The sequence below is a fragment of the Talpa occidentalis genome, unplaced genomic scaffold (assembly GCF_014898055.3).
Source record: "Talpa occidentalis isolate TD23 unplaced genomic scaffold, MPIMG_talOcc4v2.1 talOcc4.11, whole genome shotgun sequence".
Classification (NCBI taxonomy): domain Eukaryota; kingdom Metazoa; phylum Chordata; class Mammalia; order Eulipotyphla; family Talpidae; genus Talpa; species Talpa occidentalis.
Genome location: NW_023601104.1, coordinates 9707048 through 9726992, shown reverse-complemented (window position 1 = coordinate 9726992; position 19945 = coordinate 9707048). Strand labels below are relative to the sequence as shown.

The window sequence follows — 19945 nt, the reverse complement described above, 5'->3', positions numbered from 1 at the left end:
CACCAGCCACTGAGGCAAATGTTCAAGAGTTTGATCCAAAGCCCAGGAGCAACATGACCTTGGACTATTTTTTAATTTAGTCCAACAAATGCTTACATTGATGTGCGTTAATTTTTTTCAGGTAATTAGGGAAAAATAGATTAAACACTGTATTCTGATACTAAGTCCTAAGTTGCTTACTTGAAAATCTTTTTTCAGTATAAGATGGAAATTGTTATACATTTTTCCTAATCCATTGAAGATTTATTTGTTGGTAAGTTAGCATATTTTAAAATGTACTGTTTACAAACAGTATGAATTATATACTGTATTTTTTGAAGACCTCTGAAGTGATTTATAACTTAGGCAATATTATACCCTGTTAAAATTAGTGATATTATTTATTACATCATATATAAAATGCAATAATATTTTCAATCTCCTACGTTTTTCCATATACTACCATATAACATGCTATATACCATTTAATGTGTTCTTGTATCCTATACTATCTATTATCTGTGTACACCTATGTATCCTATTATGTAAGTGATAGGGTTTATTTTTTTTAATCAGAATGATGTTTTAGAAAGGAATTGTGTGGGGCCTCCCCAGTGGCGCGGCGGTTGAGCGCTGGGTTGCGAAGCTGCCCGCGGCCTCCGCGGCGCCGGTTTGATCCTGGGCTGCTCCCCGGCCACTGGAGGAGGGTCCCACATGGCGCGCAGACCTCTCCTGCCGCCCTCTGCTCCCCTCAGCAGTGTGCTTCGGTCCTTCTGCCTGCTCTGCTCCCCGCTCTGGCTCTGGTGAATTCTCTCACCCTCCCGCGCTTCTGACTGTACCCAGTGCATGTATAAACGAAACAAACAAACAAAAAATAAATAAATAAAAAAGCATGCCTCTATAAAAAAAAAAAAAAAGAAAGGAATTGTGTGTAATAATTTATAATATGAGAATTAGATTAAATGAAACTTGGATATAAACAGGAAAGAATAGAGTATATGCAGATATTTTTAAACTCCTATTTCCTGTGATTATCCAGAATAACTTTTATTTATTTAATTATCTTTAAAAGATTTATTTATTTATTTATACAAGCACTGGGTACAGTCAGAAACGTGGGAGGGTGAGAGAATTCACCAGAGCCAGAGAGGGGAACAGAACAGGCAGAGCGATGAAATACACTGCTGAGGGGAGCAGCGGGCGCGGCAGGAGAGGTCTGTTGCGCCATGTGGAACCCTCGCCAGCAGCTGGATATCCAACTGGCGCTCCAGAGGCTGCGGGCAGCTTCGCAGCCCAACTCTCAACCAGGGGAGGTCCCAGAATAGCTTTTAAATACTGACCAAAATTCATTTATTTCCATAGACTAGACTTAGTCGGTCTTGAGCATATTGCTGTCGTTTTTCATGTTGGATCATTTAAAGATACACTTCAATAAAAATGATTTTAATAGTTGTTAGATTTACATTACGGGATGCTCATTTAAGGACATTAGCTTTTACTGTACTTACCTTGATTTTTAAGCAAAATTTTGTTAGGGGGAAAAGGCTGTCCTAAAGCTAATTCCATACAGGCTTTGTGGACTCCACCCCGACCCCAGGCCAAAGCCAAAGACACTGGGAACTCCAAATCCCATCACCACCAAAGGGAAGGTGGCTGGGACCTGAGGGTGGGGTTAAGCAGCCAGGTTGGTATAAAGCCAGACACGTGGGCCTGGAGGGGTCCCCCATTTTGACTCTCTGCCAGCTCGCAGTGTCCGGCCAGCTCGGAGAGTGCTTTTTGGGTTTCCAGGTCGGCGGATCGGATAGGACGCATTAAAGACTTTATTTCCCTATTTTCTCCCTGAGTTGTACATTTTCCTTATTTCCTTTTCCCTTGTAAATAAACCTTTTATTAACCTTTTGTGTATGCCTGTAGTGGAGTATTAATAAGTCCCTTGTAAGCGTGCAGGTGAGGACCCACAGCCAGGCAACCCGTTCAATATCGGGGCTGCCCTATAACAATAGCGCATTAATTTCTATTTACTAATTATCTATGCTTGCACTTTTTCATTAACACACTTTCTTTATTAAAGTAAACAAAACTAAAGATAGTGTTAGTTTTTTTGGCTCTAGGCTGCAGTCATTTCACCAAATATCTGAAAGACAAGTGAATGGAACAGACTATTGTTGTGATCATACTTAGCGATTTGAGTGTTTTTAAATTCTTACTTATTTGGAACAATAATGTGTTTGTGTGTGTAAATTGATTAATGAATTATAATCTTAATGATGAAATAGTAGAAGTTAAGTAATATGTCTTCTCTGTCTATATAATGCGTCTTCTCAAATTACTTCAATTACAGATGCCAAGCATTCTGCATTCCCCACTTAGCAAGAAGTGGTTTGCCAAGAAGTTCTTTTATCATTAGCTTGTCTCTATACTGACCCAGATGTTGGAAATGTAAATACCCACGTCCAACAACGTATCTCATCCCAAAACACAATCTCCAAATACACAGTGTGTCTACACGATTATTCCAGACGTGAAGTGGTATATGATCTGATATCTTTCCAGTAACAACAATTGAAAAAGTTAGCTTGTATTTATACTTAATTGTTTGCATAATGTTTACCATGTTTTTGAATAATAGAAATAGCCTGCATTGACTAGCAATTAGAATATTAAAATACGGTAGGATTTTATGGTGTACAGTTAGGCTGGTTAAAATCTGTTCTTTACTTATTGTCACTTTCTGTTATTTTAAAATTTAGACATTACTTTAAAATGAAGCCTCCCTGGTGGCGCAGGGGTTAAAGACAGTGCTATCAAGCTAGAAATTGGAGTCTGGAGTTGAAAGGAGAAAGCTGTTTTGGAACATGAATGTGGGAGTGATCAGCATTTCCATGGAAAGCCACTGAACAGATAATGTAATGGAGAGAAAGGCTGTGGAGAGAGGCTGGAGGAGGGCCTGCAAGCCTAGGAACAGCAAGAGGGGGGAGAGTTGGGAGGAGGGAGAAAAACCAGCACACTGGCTTTGGGAAGCCACAAGAGGCAACCGATCAAAGACCACTCCATGTATCAATGCTGCTGAAAAATCTAAAATTGTATAATCTACAGTAGCCACTAGCTGCAGTGACTGTTGAGCAGTTGAAGTGTGGCTACTGCAAATTGAAATAAAATATATTCCATGTACACCTGAAACCAATACAGTGTTATGCACCACCATCTCTCCATTAAAAAAAAAAAAAGTAGATTTCAAAGATAGCACAAAAATAGGAATGAAACATATTTCATAAAGACTGCTAAAATGATGAATACATGTTGAAATGATTGTGTTGGGATATACTACGTTAAATAAAATACAGTGTTCAAATTTACTTGCTTCTTTGAACTTTATAAAAATATTGGTACTAGAAAGTTTTAAATCTGTGGCTCACGTCATTTCTGTTGCAGAGTTTGGCAACTGGAGATCCAATTTGCAAACTTGACAAGAGATTAATACTGCCTGAGATTAAGTAATACCTAGCAAATTGTTTGTATTTAGATGAGGCTAAATCAGCATCATAATACTGTCAGCCTAAAATTAAATAACAAATTCACCACTATAAACTCTTCCAGACTTTTTGATATTTATGTGACTTAATTTCATGCAAATCGACAATACATATAACCATGTAAAGAAAATCTTTTGAAATCACCCCCAAGTGTGGTTTTGACATATTTAACCTGTATTTTCCATCTGTCTTTTCTTGTGTCTTCTTTCTTTTTATTTAAAATGTTAATTCTTTTTCGTATCTGGCCAGGAAACTTCATGGTGTTATGGTCAACTTGCCGCACAACCGTATTCAAATCTGTCACCAACAGGTTCATTCAAAACCTGGCCTGCTCGGGGATTTGTGCCAGCTTGGTCTGTGTGCCCTTCGACATCATCCTCAGCACCAGTCCTCACTGTTGCTGGTGGATCTACACCATGCTCTTCTGCAAGGTTGTCAAATTTTTGCACAAAGTCTTCTGCTCTGTGACGATCCTCAGTTTTCCTGCCATTGCCTTGGACAGGTAAGATCAGATGGCAGATACCTGTGTGTTGGAAAATTAGCGAATGGTGGTCAGCAATGTCTCACGCATTGCTTTTTGAGTCTGCTTCTGGTCAGCAGAAAGAGAATGAATGTCTGGAACAAAGGGCTCATGAAAGACAGTTTGATCTAACAGCAGCTGTAGAAATAGGACCATTGGGAAAGATGTGACGATGAGGCGTTTACATCACGAGGATGCTGGAGCAGAGCAACTGGATCATGCTGTAGCTTCAGCTTGGTTGGAATTGGTGATATTTGTATTGAAATGGGTAGATGATTTAGTGTTGATAACTGCAATTAGGGCTTTTGGATACAGTGTGAAGACATTTCTGGAAGAACAGGGTACAATTCGGTGGTTATTTAACAAAGGATTATATAGACCAGTTAGCTCTGATCAGATAATATAGAATGCCTTGGAGGACTTATTTCCAGCGTTTTATGATGACTGTTGTTTTCTCTTTCCATTCTCTGTCAAAAGGATGTTCATTTGGAAATAAATCTTATATCTTAGCTGCTGTCATCATATGTAATTTGCTCCAGTCTATTAAAGTGTAAAAGATCTCATTCATCAACAGCTTCCTGCCTTTCCGTTTGCTGCTAGTATTTCGTGATTACAGGGGTATAATAATACATTTATTTTATGAGAAATAAGTGACTTATATGGAAAATGCAGAAACAAAGCAAGCAAACACACACAACAAAAACAAACTCTTAGGTTATAAGTCAAAATGGTGGTTCCCCGAGAGGAAAGGAGGGAGTATGGGGAAGTCAGCTAAAAGGCATCAGTTGCATGGGGGTGTGTAGAAACCAGACTTTTGGTGGTGATGATAATGTGGTATAAGCAGATGTTGAATTACAGTCTGAACACCTGAAACCTACATATGTTATAAACCAAGGTTTCTTCAATAAAAATTAAAGTATAAAATAGATTTTTAGAGGGGCCTCCCTGGTGGCACAAGTGGTTATGCACCACACTATGAAGCAATCTGCCGCCTCTGCAGCAGTTCTGTCCCCGGCCGGCCAGGGAGCAACCCACATGGCGAAGCAGACCTCTCCTGTCTCACCCACTGCTCCCCTCAGCAGTGTATTTACATCCCCGCTGTGTCTCTGGTGAATCTTCTCACCCTCCTGCATCTCTGGCCTGTACCCAGCTCTTGTGTACATAAATAAAATAAATATATATACATATTAGAAATAGAATTAAATAAGTAAGCAAGGATTTTGTGTCCATGAGTACTTTTGAGTTCAGTATTTACAGAGAGGAAAAGTTGCTCAGGGGAACACTCTGTCTATTCTGACTTTATACCCTATAATAAATTTTACTACATTTTTGAAAAATTGGAATTTTTAAACTCTGTCCATTCAAGACATGAAGTCATGGACTGCAAAATCCATCAGTGAAGCCGCTTCAGCCTCTCAGTCTAGAGCCCTGATTTCATCAGCAGCAGAGTGTCATTGGTGTGGGATTATTTGCCTGGAGAGCACATTTAGCCCCCAGCACGGTAGGAGAAACTGTTGATATTGTGGTTAGCAGAGGGAACTCTGGAACCAGACGTCTGGCTTTAGGTTCTACCTACTTTCTCACTGGGTAGCTTTCGCCAAAGAGACTTATCCTTTCTGAGCCTCAGATTTCTCAGTGAGAAGAATTAAATGAATCGTTTATGACTTGCGCTTGGAAAGGCCACATTAAAGTTTCTCATCTTTCTCTACTCTTCCCTTCTGATTGGCACATTCTTTCTTAACTATATTGTCTGAAATCATTTTGCCTGCAGATCTTGCCAGGAGTCACTCCAGCTCTTTGGAAATTTCTTCCTAGAAACTCAGTATCCACAGGGACAGATGACAAAGTCAGGGACACTGGCCAGCTGGGTGCATTCCTATTCACAGGGGTCCATCCCTCAGCAGTTACAATTAATAGTTGCCTTGTGTGTATTTAGGCAGGACTTTCTATTTTCTGTTTTTTTCTTTTTTTTTCTTTTTCTGTTTTTTACATCATTGTTCATTTTTATACCCTATTTGCCTGCCCCCACACCTCAGGTGTAGTCCCCATAGACTTTTCCTCCACAGTACACCCGTGCACCATCACCTCAGTTCCCTGGGCTCCTCCCTCTCTCCCTCCCTCCCTCTGATCCCTCTCCCTCCTCCTTCCCTTAGGCAGGACTTTCTATTCTCTTGAAAGAGAAATCTGGTATCTAGAATTTGATCATTTTTTAATGTTGACAAATTTTCATTAAAAAAATTTGATGCGGTCAATTCCAAAGAGCACCTGCACCCCTATGTTTATAGCAGCACTATTTACAATAGCTAAGCTTTGGAAACAGCCCAAATGCCCAAAAATAGATGACTGGATCAAGAAGATGTGGTACATATATACCATGGAATATTACTCAGCATTCAAAAAAGATAAACACATGCAATTTGCAGCAACATGGATGGCGCTGGAAGGGATCATGCTCAGTGAAATAAGCCAAAAAGAAAAAGAAAAATACCGGATGGTCTCACTCATAGCAGGAATCTAGAAAACTTAAATAAGGGACCAGGAAAATGAATAACTATAAGAAAGTGAAAATCAAAATCAACAAAAAACTGTGAACCAGAAACACTCTATGGGGGTTGAGGGGCGGGGAGGGGAGGGATTGGGGTCAAAATCAGGGGGTTGCAATTGTATGGGGAATATAAAAATAAAATTTATTTAACAAAAAAATTTGATGTGGGCCACTCAAATCTCTCCAGTAAGCTGAACGTGCACCATGCCACGCCAGTTTGCTAAACCTGCTTTACAGTGACAGTGCGTGTGTTCTGTGCCCAGCAAGAGATCTTTGAATATCCGGGAAGTGCCGCTGCACAGCACTGGACTTCAACAGTGAGAACCCAGAGAAGTCTCCCTCCATCCGGCGGGTGTCATGCTGTGTTCACGGCAGATGTCCTTCCACCTCCCCTTGTGCTACCTGCTCCACGAGGCCTTCACTCTTTGGTCCAGAGGATGGACTTTTCTCTCTGGGAAATGGTTTTTTTCTGTAATAGAATTTTATTGAGATCAGTTTATGTATCATAAAAATGCACCCAATGTAGTTAGTGCATTTTAGTATATTCACGGAGTTGTGCAGCCATCACTGCTGTCAGACTTTCAGACATTTCCGTCGTGCTGGAGGAAACCTTGTGCTCATAGTCGCTTGTCATTTCCACTCCCAACCAGGCGACCACACGCGGCTCTCGCCTCTGTGTGTGCTTCCCTTGCAGCATCTCCCGTCAGTGGCCCACACAGCATGTATTCTTCTTTGCTCGGCTTCTTTTACTCAGCAGAATGTTTTCGAGGCCCAGCCATGTTGGGGCAAGGATCAGTCCTCATTCCCTTTTATTGCTGAGTCATATTCCACCGGATGGAGATAGCAACCTTGTATTGATCCTTTCATCAGCGGATGGTCTTTTGGGTTGTTTCCACTGTGTGTATTTGCTTGTTTCTTCGTTTTGCTATTGTGAATAATGTTGCTATGAATCTTGTAAGACTTTTAAGAATAGGATTGGACAAGAGTGGGAACACGTGATTCTGAACAGTTTGCTGGTATACCTAGAAGCACTGCAATGGAGTAAAATCACCAGGGACCAAAGAAGCCCTGGGGTTATTTCTGGGCCCTTGGCTTAGGCAAGGAAACATATAAATAAGAAATTCTTTTTTTTAAATAGCAGCCTATGTATTATATTTTTGCTATTATTAAAAAATCAGGCCAGCAGTCCTTTTAGTGGAAAAACAAGGCTGCTAAATTCCTATTTTATTCCTTGCAAGTGGAAGTGTGATGTGCCTAAAGATGCAGGGAAGTCAATCTTTTCTCTTACTTCTTTCTCAGATAGTTGCTTCATGGCACCAAGACTGCAAGTTAATTGGGAGGCCACCTACACTCCCTGCATCATTTTCTAGAGATGTACACACTAACAAAATTATTTACAATGAGCTGGGTGCCTGTATTGCAGTCTATTTCCCAGAAATGAATGAAGCCTTGGCTTGTTACCTGCCAGTCAGCCAACAGGGATTGGAGGCACTGGACTCTTGGGCATGGATTCACATGTGGGTGTGGGGCCATCACACTGGATTTATACAGTTGTGATGAGAAATGTGGAGCTGCTTTCAGAGGAAAAAAAAAAAAAGACAGCCTGCATAACTTACGCATTTCTTTCTTTTTTCTTCCCCTCCCAGTGAGAGATCTAGAACACATTGCATCGTGCTCCATCCATCTCTGATCAGCCATGGTCATGTTGTGTTTGCATCATATCTTCCTCAGCCTGGAACATTCTCCCCCAGCTTGTCCCCTGCCAGACTCCACCACAGTGCTACCTTCCTTGGCATTCTCCCAGGTGCTCCCCTTCCTGTACCCCCTTTGTGTGTAACTCCCAGTAGAGCCCCGTAGAACTCCTTGTTCCTCACTGCTTGTTTGCATATATCTTTTCCACTGAGTTGGGAAACATTCACGTATGTTTCTTCATCTTTCGTGTGTTTTGTCATCTTTGTAACTTGGTACCTGGCAGTGATATTGTGATTCTAAAGACATAGATGATTTTGTCACCTAGAAATCTGTTTCTTATACATATTTGATCTTCACAGTTTCTGGCTCACAGTCTGCCCCAAACCTTGAAATTTACCAAGTGTTGAGAATATTTAAGTGTCTCTTTTTAGGTTAACAAAGGTAACTTTTGGAAAATACCTGCCATGGGGGCTGCTTGGCAGGGACAGCAATGTGAATAGAGGGATCCTGCCCCTGACTTGCAGGGGCTAGAGGTCGAGTGCAGTCACCAGGGACTGATGATTTAGTCACTGTGCCTTGTGTAATGAAGCCGCCATAAAATCCCCAGAGGGAGGGAAGGGGGAGCTCCAAGAGCTTCCAGGCTGGGGCAATAGAGCACTTACAGGTGCTGCGGGGCAGACCCCAAACTCCAAAGGGACGGAAGCTCTCTTGTTTAGGATCTTGTAGGTTTCTCCTCACCTGGCTGTGGATTCATATCCTCTGTAATACGTTGGTGATGTGGTAGGTAAATGGGCCTCCGGAGTTCTGTGTGGCGTTCTAGCAAATTAATGGAGCCCAAGAAGGGTGGGTTGTGGGTACCCCCGATTTATACGGAGTCAGTGAGAAGCCTGGGTTATAGTCTGTGCTTGCAACTGGCCCCTGAGGTCTGAGGAGGGGGTTGCAGAAACCTCCCATCTGTAATCAGGCTGTTACCTGCACTTGCGGCCTGCCTCTGAAGAGGAGGGCAGTCTTGGAAGATTGAGCCCTTACCCTGTGGAATTGTATCAGAATTCAGTTGAAAAGAGTCGAATTTTCAGACCCCCTTGGCGTCCGAGACTTACTCCCTGGGTGGGGAAACCTTTGCACACTCACTTGGGAATTGGGTCCGTGTACCCTACATATTAGTGTATACGGGGTGCCCAGAAATCCTCGTGGCAGGAAGGCGTGCTTGCTTACCTGGCCCTGTGAGGGGATGGATGGCAATAGATTGTAAGGTGAATTAAGCAGTTGCCAACTGCCAAGACGTGGGCACAGCTAATGTCAAGAAATTCACCCTATCGCCCATGGCTGCTGGCAGCCCTTTTGTGACAGGTGTGATTTTGGGATCTGAAGAATTACTCAGTTTCCCTAAATCATTGATGATCTTAAAACAAGGTGCTTTGGGAATTCCAACTAGGTAGTTACAGAATAATTAAGTTGAAGCTGGAAGGGAAAATAAGTCTCAGTTGATTTGAACACAAATCTAATAATGCAGTCATTTTAGATCTACTCAGTGCTCTTCAGGTTGCTGAGCGAGTATCATGGGGACAGTGGCAACTGAGCAGGCATGCTTTTGTCAGCTGAAGTGATTTTATAGAAGGACCTTGTCAGAGCCTATCTTCACACTGGGTTCTTCTGCCTTGAGTGGCTGAAAGTGCCAGTGACCACCATGCATACAACGTGCACCAGCCTGCTTTGATATGTGTGAGGACAAATTTCTTTCTGTGGCTTTGAAATTTTCCCTAAAGCTTCTCTAGCCCTATGTAATTTTTTTTTTTTTACAAATTTCTCTTTATCCTTAAATTGAGCAATCACTGTGTCCTTATAGCAGATGGAGTCACTCCATATTGGTGGTGATATAACAATTATAAAACTAGTCATGATTTGCTATCAATTACTTTTTTTCCTGACTGAGGACGTCTTGAGAGTCCCATGAAGAGGGGACTTTTGTCTACTCATTTGGGAAGCTACCTTTTTCTGTCCAGTGATCCCTCTCACATTCTAAAATCCTCAGAACTTGAAGTATGGTTTCCTAATTTACCCAGTGGGCCCCTCTGTCTTAGGCAGAATGAAAGAAGTTAATCCTTTCCCCCACTTGCTTCTGCTTTTGCTAATATAGAGTCCCCTAATTTACAGAGTATCTGCCCCTGTGAAATGAATTGGCTTGTACATTTTGCAGGTATTACTCAGTCCTGTATCCCCTGGAGAGAAAACTATCAGATGCCAAGTCCCGCGAACTGGTGATGTACATCTGGGCTCATGCAGTGGTGGCCAGCATCCCTGTGTTTGCTGTGACCAATGTGGCCGATATCTACGCCATGTCGACCTGTACCGAAGTCTGGAGCAACTCAATGGGCCACCTGGTGTACGTCCTGGTCTATAACATCACGACGGTCATTGTGCCTGTGGCTGTAGTGTTCCTCTTCTTGATACTGATCCGACGGGCCCTGAGTGCTAGCCAGAAGAAGAAGGTCATCATTGCAGCGCTTCGGACCCCACAGAACACCATCTCCATCCCCTATGCCTCCCAGCGGGAGGCAGAACTGCATGCCACCCTGCTGTCCATGGTGATGGTCTTCATCTTCTGTAGTGTGCCCTACGTCACCCTCGTCATCTACCAGACCGTACTCAATGTCCCTGATACTTCTGTCTTCTTGCTGCTCACTGCCATTTGGTTGCCCAAAGTGTCTTTGCTGGCAAATCCTGTGCTCTTTCTTACTGTCAACAAATCTGTCCGCAAGTGCTTGGTAGGAACCTTGGTACAACTGCACCACCGGTACAGTCGCCGGAATGTGGTTAGTACAGGGACTGGGATGGCTGATGCCAGCCTGGAGCCCAGCATGCGCTCAGGCAGCCAGCTCCTGGAGATGTTCCACATTGGGCAGCAGCAGATCTTTAAGCCCACAGAGGATGAGGAAGAGAGTGAAGCCAAATATATGGGCTCAGCTGACCTCAGGGCCAAGGAGATATTGACCACCTGCCTGGAGGGTGAGCAGGGGCCACAGTTTGCATCCCCTGCATCACCCCCTGGCACAGTGGACTCTATATCCCAGGGGGTGCCAGCAGCCCCGGTGGAGCCTGAGACATTCCCTGACAAGTATTCCCTGCAGTTTGGCTTTGGGCCTTTTGAGTTGCCTCCTCAGTGGCTCTCGGAGACCCGGAACAGCAAGAAGCGGCTGCTTCCCCCCTTGGGGAACACCCCAGAAGAGCTGATCCAGACAAAGATGCCCAAGGTAGGCAGGGTTGAGCGGAAGATGAGCAGGAACAATAAAGTGAGTATTTTTCCAAAGGTGGATTCCTAGCAGGGGTTGTAGATTCCTGGAAGAAACAGGGAGATCCCACACTCCTGCTCCCTTTTACTCTGGCCCAATGATTCCTGTGAGATCATTGCAGCCCAGAATGGGTTGACTCCTCCCATGTGGACCATATGCTTTGGAATGAAAGGGAAATCATAGAAAGCCAAATGTCCTCTTTACCGAGGGAATATATGTATTTATCTCAACGACTGATGTCCTTTGTGAAGTCTACCCCTCTCTCTGCGGAGGGGAAAGTTGGGCAGTGGGAACGGGCCCCAGAATGGATACTCTATGTGAGCTCCCAGGTCCCTGGGCCCAGCAGAAACAACACAGAGAGAAGAGGGCCCATGAGCTCCAAGGGAGCAGGGACCCTTGAAGGGGAGCCTGAGATGATGACGAAGTGCTGTTGCCAAAAGGAAAACACCCATTTGACAGACTGAATTATGATGGAAAGTGAATTTTTTATGTTGATCTCTGCCTTCAGAGAAGTAGGGACTTGGCATTTGATATCGTCTCTTGAAGGACCATCAGATGGTCACAGTTGCTACTGATGTCTTTCATCCCTTTCACTGGGTCATAGATAGGAAATGACTATCCTACTTCCAGTTGACAGGGCGGTGGATATGCTTGGGGGTTAGGGAGATAGTTTGTCTTGAAATTCTGACATTTGTTGGGATCACCGAGGCCTTGGAGATGTCCCCTGGTCACAGTGGGTGTCAGCTGGAAAGCATTGCAAACTCTTCATTATTCCTTCCCTCTTAAGCTGTGTTTTACCCGCAAATGAGAGAGAAACTTAAGTGTGGAGAAGACAGATATGTCCAGGTACTGTGGACTTTACTCTTCCCATGTGATCTCACACATCAAGCAAAAATTCTTGATTAGGAAAGATGATTCTGCTCCAAAGACTGGAAAAAGTCTGACCAAGATGGTTCCCTTCTCAGGAGAACTGCAGAATTGAGGCGTGGCCAGTTTCATTCCCTATTTGTACCACTGTGGCTCTCCCTTCATTTTGGGCACAATGGAGAAACAGAACAGGGAGAAAGACTTTCTCATAATAAAATGTCAAGGCAACACCTAGCCCAGGTGAATTCACTACTTTCTCCTTCCTAGTGAAGTTTAGCAGAATCCAAAGACAAAAGAGGGAGCACAGAGTCCTCCACAGATTAGTTCCTTGGTGGTTCTCACAAGTAACTTGAATCCAGTTGGGGGTGGATTTCACCAGGCTAAAGTCAAACTACAGAGGACACTTCACTTTGAACGAAGGCAAATCAAGTGTCTTCTCTCTAAAGTGGTTTGTGCTTGTTAATAGTGCAGAGGGGAGCTCATCCAGGGCCAGGAGCAAGCCTGAAGGGAAGCGGGCATGCTCGCAGGCACACTTCTGCAAGCCAAGGGCAGTGGGCCTCACGCATCCCCTGTTGGAACCACATTGGCCCTTTTCATTCAGGAGACTCAGACCCTGTGTAGGGAGTTCCTTTTTTCCTTCTCCTGGGTGTGGTGTCTTGTGATTCCTGAGTGTGAACCCAAAGGCCTTTTCCCTGCAGAGGGAGCGCCTTCCTCTTCGTGCTTTGTTTCCTGGCAGAGTTGTGTGCTCACAGCAAAAACAGGGGACGTGCCCTCAAGGCAGCCCTGCCTCCTGCGTGTTTTGCGCATGCCATTGTAGCTCCTGATAGTTCACATGTGGGCTTCTAGCTGATTTCAAAACTTTCACCGTTGTCACAGCTCTCATCAAGGGAAACATAATCTGTCAGAAAATCACATCCACTTAGGAGAATCTGTCCAATGTAACCTCTTTGGTGTCGTTCTGTTAATATGTATGTACAACTTAATACATTCTGATGAGGCAGAATTTGGTAGGTATTCCCTATGTATGTTTGAAGCAGATGGCTGACTTCTAACAGGTCATTGTCAGGTGTATTCCTATACTCTGAAGAACTACATTTTAATAAAAAATTGAAAAGCAGTTTCTGTACTAAAGAAAGTTGTATGAGTTTTTTTTTTTTTCCTCCTCCCAAGGGATATACCATGTGAAACAGTGAATTCCCAAAGGAGAACCTGCAATGTTTGAATAAATGTCACCAACTCGGGTTCCAGTTGTAGGCAAAGCCCCAGGGATTCAGCAAAACAAAGATTTGTGCATTTGCAAAGGGATCTGCTCCTGGAGTCATGATTACCCCAGGGCAAAGTACTGAGTTCAGGCATCAAGGGCCTGATAGAGGCTATTTACATCAGTGTACCAAGCTATTTACATCAGTGTTTTTGTTTTTGTTTTTGTTTTTGTGGGAACCTCGCTGGTGGCTAGGGATCAAACTGGCGCTGCAGAGGCTGTGGGCAGCCTCGTAACCCAGTGCTCAACTGCTGCATCACCAGGGGAGGCCCTACATCAATATTTTGAAAGAAAGAGAAAACTTGAAGCACAAAAGTGTAGGGAAGGAGGGGTGATGGATTGCCGCATCAAAGAGGGTAAAGAATGACCTTGTGGGCAGTGGCACTGAGGAAAGATGTCATTTCCACACACATGTCCACAATACCACAGTCTCATGTGAATGGGAAGGAAACCTTGACTGTCTAAATTATTATCTCAAAATGAAAATGAAGCTATAGCAAAAAATTTTTTTTTTAATTTTTTTTAAAGATTTATTTATTTATACATATAAGCACTGGGTACAGTCAGAAGCACGGGAGGGTGAGAGAATTCACCAGAGGCAGAGAGGAGAGCAGAGCAGAGCAGGCAGACTGACAAAGTACACTGCTGAGGGGAGCAGCGGGTGCCATGTGGGACCCTCACCCGGCGGCCAGGGATCGAACCAGCGCTGCAGAGGCTGCGGGCAGCTTCGCAATCCAGCGCTCAACCACTGCGCCACCAGGGAGGCCCGAAAAAAATTTTTTCACAAAGTTTGTGGACAATTAGTTTGTATTCAGACCCTGAAGAGGGAATTAGACTTTAGTCCTCTCAACTCTGCAATTTTACGTTTTTGTAGATTATTATTATTATTATCGTTATTATTATCATTATATGAATCCATGCTCATAAAAATTCTTTGAGGGTTTATTTGGTTTTTCCCCACCAAAATTCTTATTTCCTTTTTGCATTTTCTTCCTTGTAGATTTCATGGAGGAAGCAGGTCTTACATTGTACTTTCCTAGTGTTGTCCTGAGGTCCATATACAACTCAAGTCTGGCTTTCTGCCTCTGGATTGTATTTCCCAGAGAAAAATTTAAGTTTTCATTTCCAAAGGTCCATCAAGTATCAACAAAATGAGTGAAAATAGGTCCACATCATTGTAAAATTTCAAAACAAGGCGGATAAAGGAAAGACTGCAATCTTTTAGAGAGGAAAAAAACAGGTGTAGTAGTAAGGATGAAGATCAGAATGATCTTGAACTTCTCAACAACACTAGCAACAAAAGATAACAGAACAATGCCTTCAACAGACTGAAGAAAGATGATTTCCAGGTAGAATTCTACATCTGGCCAAACCATTAGTTAAGGTAGTGAACTACCGAAGGTGAAATAGATATTTTCCAATGAGCGAGCCTCAAGAAAACTCTCATTTACTCTTGCTAAAAGCCTTTAGAGGATATTCACTAAAACAAAAAGCAGAAGGGGAAGAGTGGAGATAGGGCGTGTTATGCAGGAGGATGGCAAGTGTCTGTGACGGGAGCTCGTAGCATGACAGCTAACCAGGTATAGGGGCCAGCAATCCATACGGGAGCTCTGGGACTTGAGAGATGTTTATGCTGACAGAGCTCATTTCTTCTGCCATTGTTGTCTCTTCAATCTGATGAACCTATTGGATGTTGTGCTCTAACAAAATGAGAACATAAACCATGAAAGAGGAAAATGGGAAGTCTAAGAAACAGAAAGTCACTCAGGACATAGGCCAGGGGAACTCCTAGGATCAGAGTGGAAAGTAATCCCAGTCCGCTGTGCAGCCTGCCTAAAGAACCGGTTCAGGGAGAAGGGAAATGGGGTGCCTCAGGAGGGATGTACCTGGGGGATCACCTGCTGTGACTGACCTGGTGCAGAGAGGCCTTTGTGAGGTGAGGGATGAATCATCAATAGGTACAAAGAACTAAATGAAGGAAACAGTAAAAGAATTATTAACTTCAGAGACATGAAAGGTAAGAAAGATAACAAACACTCTAATTTTTAATGAATAATATTTGCATGGGCATATTAATGTAAATACTGAATGATAATTAAATAAAAAATTATGGGGTGTAGGAGAAGTAAAGGGGATCATTTATTAAAGAGAACAATATCTTCCTCTATCATGACAGATGCAACCGAATTATGTTCCACATGGATGATACAACAGAGATCACATACATTATTCAGAATATGGAGATCGCTGAAATTATTGCAGGTTCTTGTTTATTTTAAATCTTTATTATATTTTGAAATGATACATAAAAATACAAATTAACTTTTAAAAGTTTCTGAATTTTGCAGTATACTCTCAGACTAAACAAAAGAAAAAGCAACGAACCATAAGGGACTTAAGAAAATGAGCAAATTCAGGGTCAGCATAACCAGTGACTTACTGATGTGCTCAAGTACTGTTCATCTATTCAGATAATTCCTTGGTTTGGCTGCATGAAGTAGGCATTTACAGACTGTTCAGAACTCTATTTCTTCCCTCCTATCTTCTCAATAACCAAGAAGAAACATTTATTCTTTTTTCCTTCGTGTATTCATTAAAGTACTTCTAGGAATTATTGCTACTTTTTAAAAGTAAGTTTAATTTAGGTAATGCTAGTTTGCTTCAGAAATTAATTTAGAACTCGTACTATTTTAGGTAAATATGGACATATATAATACTGAATTTAATAAATGTATCCTAGAATTTATGTATTTAGAATTTATATTTACATCTACTTAAAAAATCCAAAGTGGGCTGCCCTGGTGGTGCAAGGGGTTAAGTCTCAGCACTATGAAGCAATCTACAGCCTCTGCATCAGAATTCAATTTCCGGGCTGGCTAGAGAACAACCCACATGCCTCAGCAGACCTCTCTTGTCCCACCTGCTGCTCCCCTCAGCAATGTATTTAGTTCAGTTTGCCTGTTCTGTTCCCCACTCTGTCTCTGGTGAATCCTTTCACTCCTCGCGCCCCTCTCACACTTGTGGCCTGTACCCCAGCTCTTGTATGCGTAAATAAACAAATCTTTTAAAAAATAAATCCAGGGCCTCCCCTGGTGGGGCAGCGGTTGAGCGCCGGGCTTCGAAGCTGTCTGCAGCCTCTGCAGCGCTGGTTTGATCACCAGCCGCAGGCGAGGGTCCCACATGGCAGGCAGACCTCTCTCTCCTGCTGTGCCTGCTGCTCCCCTCAGCAGTGTATTTCGTCAGTCTGCCTGTTCTGTTTCCCACTCTGGCTCTGGTGAATTCTCTCACCCTCTCGTGCTTCTGACTGTACCCAGTGCTTGTATAAATAAATAAATAAATCTTTTAAAATAAAAAAAATAAAAAATAAAAATAAATCTAAAGAGATGCAATATACATACTTTTGCATTAACTAGTTCAAGTCATTAGAATGCTATTCAGAGGGGCCTCCCTGTTGGTGCAGGGCTTAAAGTCTCAGCTCTATCAAGCCTTATCCAGCCACTGCAGCAAGAGCTGGATCTGCAGCCAGGGAGCTACCCCACATGGCTCAGCAGACCTCTCCTGTCTTGCCCACTGCTCCTCTCAGCAGTGCATTTCAGTAGCTCTACCTGTTTTGCTCTCCCCTCTTCTGTCTCTGGTGAATCCTCTCACCCCCTTTGCCCCCAAACTCTTGTACCTCTGGCCTGGATCCCAGTTCTTATATGCTTCAATAAATAAATCTTTTTTTAAAAAAGAATATTATTTAGAGAATCTTAATTTTTTTATAATACACTCCCCTAAAATTCATTCCCTTGGTTAGCATTTAGCTTCTGGTTGCCTGCTTTATATTTATATATGATGTTTCACCGGAGGATGTTGAAGCCCGGCCCACAAATTTTCTAGGAAATGATAAGATCCTTATTTTGCAGATGCGGAATCGAGAGGCACAGACGGCCATGTCACAGCCCTAAGACATGAAGCCAGTTAGGGACAGCTAAAGACAGCACAGAGGCATGAAGCCCCAGTTCTTCCACTGTACCCTCCAGTGTACTGATGACTATCGTCTATTGTTATTAGGACTGTTTTTTGAATACCCACTTGGCACATATTATTAGACTGTACTAGGAACTGGATTGAAATTCTTAATGTCTGGCAGCTATTTTTCTCAATATTAGTTCCCAGATTTCCTTCTGCCTCATGATTTCCCATTTTTGTGGTAGAGGCATTGAGTTCAGAGTGAATGTGAAAAATCTCTTAATGGAAACCAAGGTTGAGATCACCTGGCTCAGAGTCCTCACTGGCATCATCTTTTGCCTCATGTCCTCCTCATTAGTTCTGCACCAAATTTACCCTTCATTAAATTTAAGACCATTGCTATCAAATCACTCTAACCCATTGTCCATGCTCCCAGAGGGACTTCATATTCTTCCCTGCAAATATATGAAATATTAATAAGATTCACTCATTTTAAACAGTAAACATTGCATTTAATAATGCCAGTATAATGTGTTTTAGTATAGAGTTTTAGATAGGGCTGCTATCCTCTAGACTGCTTAGGAGATGGGAGAAAAAAAAAACCCCACAAGAGACAAAGTGAATCACTCTGTGCTGACAGTAAGTACTGAAGCAAAGTGAAATTTATAAGCTTCTTCCTTGGTGATTTTGGTCAATGGGTGACAATGTTTTCCTTTAAATCTAGGAAATTTATGCCTCCATAAAATGCCCATTTATTTCATAAAGTGATAGTGCTTAGCATTTGGAGGATCTTAGCCTGGTTATATAATGCCCCTATAATTTAATATGAAGAAACTGTGGCCAGGATATTAGGTGATTTGTTCAAGACCTTGGACCAGCACTTGTGACTAAAAAAATGCCTAATCCACAAGGAAGATGTGGAGAGTGGAAGACAGTGATTTTTTTCCTATCAAAATTTATTTTTGTAAAAGAAATAAAACATCATTGGGGACAAGCAATTGAAACAAAATGTAGAGCCAAAAAACAATGATTTTAAATGATTTTTCATGCTGATATTTAAATAATTCCAGTCAAAAGTAGGCTGAGAAGCTGAAGAGTTATCTCCCTAACTAGGGTCTTCCAGTTTATTACTGCACTTACTAGGAATAGATAGGTATCTACCTGGTAGTTAACACTCAGAAACCCCTCTTACTCCTAACACTTGGAGGAGCAGAGTTAAAGCAGTCTGTGACCATCCAGCTCCCACCCCTTTGAGGATCTCTGAGCGACTAGGCATGATTAGAAAAGTACTGAACAGCTCACTGGTCCAGAAACAGCTTACCAGAGAATCTGGCTAAGAGGAAGTGACCAACGCACAATGGTTACATGAATGCACGCAGGTAAGTGTGCCACCCTGTAGGGCCTCAGCTACGAGCTTACCTGGTTCTCCATGGTGGCAGATGAGAAAACGGGTCATGAAGCCCATGTGTGGGAGCAGGAACAAGTCTTCATTAGGAGGCAGCGGAAGATACACAGGTAGCAAAAGCAGCAGCCCCCCGGGCTCTAGTGGCAGCAGTAGGCCCTTGCCCAGTGAGTGCCCCCCGTCAAGGAACTTTTATAGAATGTATAGACAAAGCTGGCACAGGAGCAAGTTGAAGCCTAGTTTCATTGGCATGTGAACTATACCTGAAGATTACAGTTATGTACCATGGGCACATGCGGACTCATCTCAAGGCTACATGTTCTCTCTTAGGCCACCTGTGCTGGAAGGTAGGTCACTGGCAAAAAAGGCTGAGACACTCAAAAAACTATGTTTTCCCATGGGTCCTACATATCTGAAAACAAAATTCCCATAAATTTAGTCCAAAGTTGGGATCTCAAAGTTGGGATTTCTGTGAAACATTTAATATCATTTTAAATAACATTTTATTTTCTCTAGTTCAACAAAGTGTATTTAATAGATAGCTAAGTAAAGGAAGCCTGGAGAAGTGTAGCTTGTCCCTCCAGAATCAACAATACAGGGAATATAAACCCAAATCTCACAAAACCTAAACGAACTTTCAATTCCTCCCATTGCATTGTGCTATAAAAAATAGGGCACATCTGTTGTGGCTTTGCTTTGCTCATTATTTGTTTGAAGATTCCAGGGGACAAAACAGATGGCTGTTACCATTACCCAGATGCTTTTTAAGAGGCAGTTCTTGCCACCCAGTCTGTTGAGTCTTTTACGCTGAATATTGCTGCAGTTCAGGCTGGACACATGAGCAGGTGATTTTGAGGGAGAGCCCTGACTGTTTAAATGAGGTGGTCACAGACTCTCAGAGCTGA

General features: G+C 42.6%; 1 protein-coding gene and 1 long non-coding RNA gene across 4 annotated transcripts in view; both read left to right on the top strand.

Annotated features, from left to right (window-relative positions):
* GPR176 (G protein-coupled receptor 176) overlaps positions 1–13551 on the top strand; it is a 124661-nt gene extending 111110 nt beyond the window's left edge. The window contains exons 2-3 of one of the 2 annotated variants that reach the window (XM_037502192.2): positions 3762–4014; positions 10467–13551. In XM_037502192.2, coding sequence (XP_037358089.2) covers positions 3762–4014; positions 10467–11589 — 1376 coding nt within the window. In that variant the 3' untranslated portion in view covers positions 11590–13551. The remainder of the gene's footprint in view (positions 1–3761; positions 4015–10466) is intronic. The other variant, XM_054700477.1, reaches the window with a different exon arrangement.
* Positions 13552–14634: 1083 nt separating this feature from the next.
* LOC119237901 (uncharacterized) overlaps positions 14635–19945 on the top strand; it is a 67580-nt gene continuing 62269 nt past the window's right edge. The window contains exons 1-3 of one of the 2 annotated variants that reach the window (XR_005123466.2): positions 14635–15704; positions 15864–15949; positions 17593–17729. This is a non-coding gene — a long non-coding RNA (uncharacterized LOC119237901). Of the gene's footprint in view, positions 15705–15863; positions 15950–17592; positions 17730–19945 lie in introns of those variants that run through there. The other variant, XR_008553846.1, reaches the window with a different exon arrangement.